The 6,237-nt window shown below is 40.5% G+C and overlaps 1 protein-coding gene across 1 annotated transcript; it reads right to left on the bottom strand.

The window, feature by feature from the left end:
• Positions 1–941: 941 nt before the first annotated feature.
• ARL13A (ADP ribosylation factor like GTPase 13A) lies at positions 942–5,444 on the bottom strand. Its single transcript, XM_053657469.1, is given in 8 exon segments — positions 942–1,033; positions 2,244–2,301; positions 2,539–2,629; positions 3,254–3,441; positions 3,943–3,995; positions 3,998–4,043; positions 4,907–5,172; positions 5,423–5,444. Coding segments are annotated over 8 exon segments (816 nt in total).
• Positions 5,445–6,237: the final 793 nt, after the last annotated feature.

Genomic DNA, 6,237 nt, shown 5'->3' with positions numbered 1-6,237 from the left:
GTTGTGATACTGATGGTGAAAATAATCATTGTTGTAAGAATAAAGGATTACCTCCACTACCACTACCCTTCTTGGGATGGAGGGTTAAATGTAGTGAAGTTTGTACAATTTTTGCATACTTAATCGAAGAGTTAGGGAGGCAACAATTGCTGTTCCTATTGGGACAAGAAAGTAATTGTTGCCAGGCCACACCAACAGTGACTGGGAATTTAAAACTAAGTTGTTTTTTGAGGTATGACTGAAAATGATTAGGAGACAATGCTTCTTAGCAAGACAGTTTTATTTATCTTTGCCAGTCCCATTATACCCAAAAACTGTAGGGGGGAAAATGTTATTCTAAACTGGCCCTGTATTTCTAAGGCTCAATTTCAGTTGGTCAGCCAGGACATGTTCACAGGCTTTCTCGGGAGCATCTGGGTGCAAAGATACACAGTCTTTATTCTTTGCCAATGTTGTCTTCATTTTCAAATGGATGATGCTTAACTTTTCTTGAGCTTCTCTGTAGGTGTGAGATTCACTTGATGGTTAGAATACAGACATACAGGAATAATGGGCATTCTTGGGAATATGGTGTTAAAGTAGGTGGAGTTGTAGGAAACTGTAGAGGTATTAACAAATAGAAATTGAAAAGCAGAAGTATTCCTAATGGTTCTGTAGATGAACCCATTTACTGAGGGAGGGATATTAGATATTTCTTTTGATGTCCTTCCATTTTTCTCTTTAGTGCTCTGTTAAAAAGTAAAAAAAAGAGAGAGAAGAAAACAGCCAGTCACTGCAAGTGAAACTAAGCCCCAGGTTTCCTGTCCTTCCCAGACCACTCCAGGTCAAGAGGGTGTTGTCCACTTTCAAAGGGACTGTAGACTGCACCGCAGCAGGCACCCCCTGGCCTCATACTTTCTCTTACTCTTACTCTCTCACTTCTCCCCTTCATCTAAGCAATACTAACCACAGGTTTCAAAGATGTCTTCATAGACATCTTCCAGCACCATCTCCTCCATTTCCCAGGTAGTCATTCTCTTTTTTGGGCTGGGTTCTGGGGTTATAGAAAAGAAAAATTGATTTTAATTTTAGACAGAGATTTAGGGGCAATTTCTGGTGTTTAGAAAACCACATCCTCTGTTCTTCTACTAGATTTCTTCCACTCAACTCTCATCTTCACCCCTCATCCCCAGATCAGTGCCCTTTTCCCCTTCAGTTCTTCTGGCCAAGTTCAGGCCCCTCCATATAGGTGTAGCAACCCAAGACACTGGGGTAGCCTGAGGACCAGATCCCTTGGAGAGCATAGGTGACATTATAATATTGATAGTTGACCATCACAGTGACTGAGGTCCCAGGAAACATTGAGAAGGAGAGGCCATTAACAACAATGGGCCTTCAAGTCCTCATGCTTTTTCTTTAATGTCTTTGTTATATTGGGAAAAATCATATATGCTTATTATAAAAAGAAAATTTCCAATAAAACAAAAATCCAAAGAAAGGCACCTAGGTATTTTGCTTCTCACCTAGTATATCACCCCTAGAAGAAATGACTACTTATGTTTCAGTTACTTTTCTCCAGATATTCTATACATGTGTATATATCATGCTATACATGTTATATTCTGACTTACCATTTTCTCTAACAAAACACAGGGTTATGGAAAATTGTCCACGTTAGTAAATATAAGCCAACAATAGCGCTTTTAATGTCTGCATAGTATTCCATTATGTGGATGCAGCATAATTAATTTAGCCATTTCCCACTGTTAGACATTTAGCTTGTTTCCAACTTTTGGTTATTGTATACCATGCTGTGACTGAACAATCACAGGCATACTTTTGGGGGGAGGAGATACTTGTGTAATTATCTTTGGATATAGTTCAAGAAATGATTGGTTCATAGGGTTTCCACATTTTTTAAAGTTCCCTCTCTCTCTCTGTGTATGTGTGTGTGTGTATATATAATCATTTTTTACTCCCACCACTAGAAATTATAACTTTTAAGATAACCCTATACCCATGCAAACAAAGATTGTGTGCCAGCCAGTTCTGAGCCATCTTACTGGACTACCAGGTGGGGGACCCCAAGTACTCTGCCTGTCCTTCATCCACTTCTCTTTCTCCTGACCATCAATCATAGTATGAGAAAAGAGTTTCTGACTCAAAATAGAAATACTGTTTTATAAATCATGAGAGAAGGTCTATATATTTTTTCTTCTATGACTAACCAGTTTCAGCATTACCTTAAAAAAGATCAACATTACCTTCAAAAAGATCATCATCATCATCATAATCATTATCATCAGTATAAGTTGCTGAGGGCTAAAAGTCAGCATCCTGATTGTAGTGAAGCTCAGTAGTGTTTCAAGCTCCATTTTCCCCAGAATATTCTCCTTCTTCTGTGGGTTCATCTAAAGCAAATGTCACTGATGTAGTCTTTCTAGGTCTTAATCTTAAGCCTTCTATACTGCAAGAATATGAAGGGGGAGGGGGAGTCACTTGGTGCCCAAGAATTTAGAGACTGGCCTTTGGGGCAATAACATTTAAATAGCCATTTACCTGTAGAATTGGCTTTAGGAGCCTAGATTCCATTGAATGTTGTCCTAGAGGCTGTTCTTTTTCTTCAGACATTTCTATACTGGCAGGGAATCTTGGGAAGATGGAAAGGACAAAGCAAAAGTGAAAACAGACACACTTCAAGCTCCTTAATTTAATGTAGCTGTTACCCCATTCCTGACACATACTTTTGAACAATCAAAAGGACAATAGAGAAAAAGGACCTTTAAGCCTTTTACTCCTCAAAACCTTGATCACTTGTTTTCTTCTTCTTTTTTGTATTCTCCTTTACTCCCATCTTGCCTTATTATTGGATCAGAGAGTTGTAAGTGTAGAATGTGGTATGACTCCAGGATGGTCATGCAGAGAATATGACCTATAAGTTCCTCCTTCAGGCTCATGTTTCTTTTCTCCTCCACATGGCAAACCAGGTATTAGAAACCCTGTTTTGGAGAAGCTCTAATGTTGATAGGTTGGCTTTACCTTTCTGCAACTCTTCCCACTAACGTGACCACTTAAGTTGTGCCACTGGGGAGGGTGTACCTGTCAATGATGGAATTTTTATGGTCACTGGCCTACCCCTATTTGAGCCAACAATTTTGAGAGACTTGTTCAGAACCCCAGAGAATCCAAGCACCTCCCAGAACTCTCTGCTTATACTGAAGACTGACTCCTGCTTCTGTTCCTAACAGTGAACCTAATAGAGGCAGCTCAGTACCTGTCTGATACATATCTTTCCTCGAAGCCTGTGGTGTTCTTAGAGGTTGGGATACTTGAGGGGAGTGACTTTTGGCAAGTACACAGCTCTTCCTGTTTATTCTCAATGAATGCTAACAGCCAGCACAACCCTTCAATTATAGGCTGATTGTTCCTTCTTTGGAGGTTTTTGATAGCTGAACAGTATTCCTGTGACAAAAAGAGAAGACTCCAGTTCAGAAACCTGGGACCACTGGGGACTATATTCAGTATCACTCTCAGCCAAGGAGCAGAGGTACACATAAGATCTAGAGAGGCTCTAAGATTTTCTAGGAGACACTCAACATTTACACTTGAGAAGGTAAATGAAAGCTACAAAAGCTAAGGTCATTTATAAAGTGATTGTGGTGTAATGTCTCAGATATGTGACCTTGGGCAAGTCACTTAGAGTCTTTGAGCCTCATCCATAAAATAAAGATACTGAAGCTTCCAATTTTACAGAGAACTTTTGTAGGCCTAGTGAGAAAACAGGTGTGAGTTTTATGAGTGTGATACTGATTATCACTGTTGAGCCAGAAATCATCTTTGTAGATGTTGCCTGGGAGGGAGAGGCTTTGCCTGAGAGCCAGCATATGGGACTGACTATGGAATGGTACAAAGTATGCATAAGTTGGGCTTGAGGGGTAAGGGAGGGGAAGAGCTGACACTTACTACTTGGCACATGGACTTGTTCTCATTCAGTATCCCTTCCAGAAATAGATAATAATATCACAAGGTAAGAGGGCATTCTTCTTGTCTTGCCTGTTTGCTATCTTAGAGCAGGGCACAGGAGAGAGAGTGGTAAGAAGAGAGGAAGGGTAAACCAGAAATAGAGGCCAAGGGCAAGAAAATAAAGGAAAGAAGGGGAGAACCAATTCTGGCACAACTGCTACATATCCAAGAACTAGCTTTAAATCCATACACAAAGAGTTGAGCCAGAAATTTTTTAAACCAACTCTCAGTGGAGAAAAGAACAGCACAAGTTATTTGGATCCAAGATAATCTCCACACCTCATTTTTTACTTTCTCTCTACACTATGTCATCACATTTTAATTAAAATTGCTAACTGATATATTAACAGATTTGGAGTTTTTAATATCCTCTCCCATATTCTGTTCATGCTTGAGTTGGGGGTGCTAATGAGTAACAAAAATGCAAAAATGGAGTCAGGGGTGAACATTGATGGGCTGCCTGAAGTATCACCCTGGATTCAGTGCTAGTTACATGACTTTTGGGTAGTCTGCTAAGGGAGGAAAGCATTGGCATCAATTATACAAAATAGGGGTGGTTTTCTGCCACCATTTCAGTGTCTGAGACTGAATCCAGAAATGAGAATCAAATGCAGGAAGACAGTCTTCAGAAATAGTTGAGGGGTGGGAATGGGAGATCTAGATATTACTCTCCATTTCCTGTGCTTTCAACATTGACTTTGCACAATTAGGTAACATGTTCAGCCATGGCAGTGTATGGTAGAAAGTTACTCTTTAAAACAGATCACAGAGATCTGAGCCACTCCCCCCCTAATTTAACTTAAGGAAAGAGGAAGTTTAACTAGATGAGACAAAGGGACCAGCCAACTCTTTCTTTGTCTACTTGTTTTCTGAGGGCACAAAATGGAAAGGGGAAATTGAGCACAAAGTTGGAGGCTTACAGTAGGATGGGTTTCCCTGCCACTCTTGTACCAGACAGCAGACTTGTTAAGGCGATCTTTACTTCCTGCATGTGTCTTAGGTAGCTGGAATCCAGGACAAAAACAAGCCCATGTGCCTGTGTATAGTAGTTGGGCCACATTTCTTGGTCTTTCATATCTCCATTCAGGTCATAAATGGAAACTTCATGTTCATCTAGCTGGACTGTAGCCAGTTTAGATTTCATACAAGGGTCTATCTTGCTAGGAAGTACTATGTGTAGGGGAAGAGATGAGTGTTTCTCCTCCACAAAGCAGAGGTATATAGTTAGATGAATTTGTTAAACAAACTTTGACTAGTGCCTGCCCTGAGTAAATCTACTGAGGCATCCAGACATCCTGCTGACTCACAAATTTATCTTCCTAAACCAACACTTTGCCCAAGCTACCCTGTCCTAACTCAGTAATATTCAGTGATTGGGCACTGCTACCAGGATAGAATACAGACTCCTTTGCTTTCTAACCTGACAGACCTATTTCTACCATGTCTGGTCTCCACACTGTCCTTGGTATACACCCAACCTCTTCCTCCCTCTGCTCCTTGGCTCACACTCCCCTCATTCCGCAAGAATGCCACGCTCTCTTGTGTCCTGGGCCTTCACAAGATGCTATTCCCACAGGTTAGAATATTTCTTCCATTGCCCTTTCCTTGGTTAATGTGTATTTAAAAAAATATATCAGTTTAGGCCCTGACTGGTGTGGTTCAGTTGGTTGGACATCATGGTGCAAAGAGAGTGGTCACTGTTTTGATTCCTGGGTCAGGGCACATAACTGGGTTGCAGGTTTGGTCTCTAGTTGGGGTGCATGTGAGAGGTAATCGATTGATGTTTCTCACATTAATGTTTCTCTGCCTCTCTTTCTCCCTCTCTTCCATTCGCTCTAAAAATAAATACTGTACTTTTCCACATATAATGTGCTCCTGTATACAATGCACATGCACATATTTGGCTCAGACTTTCAGGAAAAAATATTTTGATTTATTTAGAAAAAAAACCACCTATCATATTCCAAGGTATTATTTTTTAATTCTTTAAATATATTTTATTGATTATGCTATTACAGTTGTCCCATTCCGCCCTTCATTCCCTTTCACCCTATACACCCTCTCCCACCCATATTCCCCCCTTTAGTTCATGTCCATGTGTCTTAAGTTCTTTAGTTTTTACATTTCCCATACTATTCTTGCCTTCCCCTGTCTATTTTCCACCTACTGATACAGGGTGCAGCCGGGGGGGGGGCCCAAAAAAGATTTGGAATGGTGTTCAGAGTTCGGGGTGTG

This window comes from Artibeus jamaicensis, unplaced genomic scaffold (assembly GCF_021234435.1).
Source record: "Artibeus jamaicensis isolate MK-2021 breed Jamaican fruit bat unplaced genomic scaffold, CSHL_Jam_final scaffold_461, whole genome shotgun sequence".
Lineage (NCBI taxonomy): Eukaryota > Metazoa > Chordata > Mammalia > Chiroptera > Phyllostomidae > Artibeus > Artibeus jamaicensis.
This window is presented reverse-complemented; position numbering and strand designations above follow the sequence as displayed.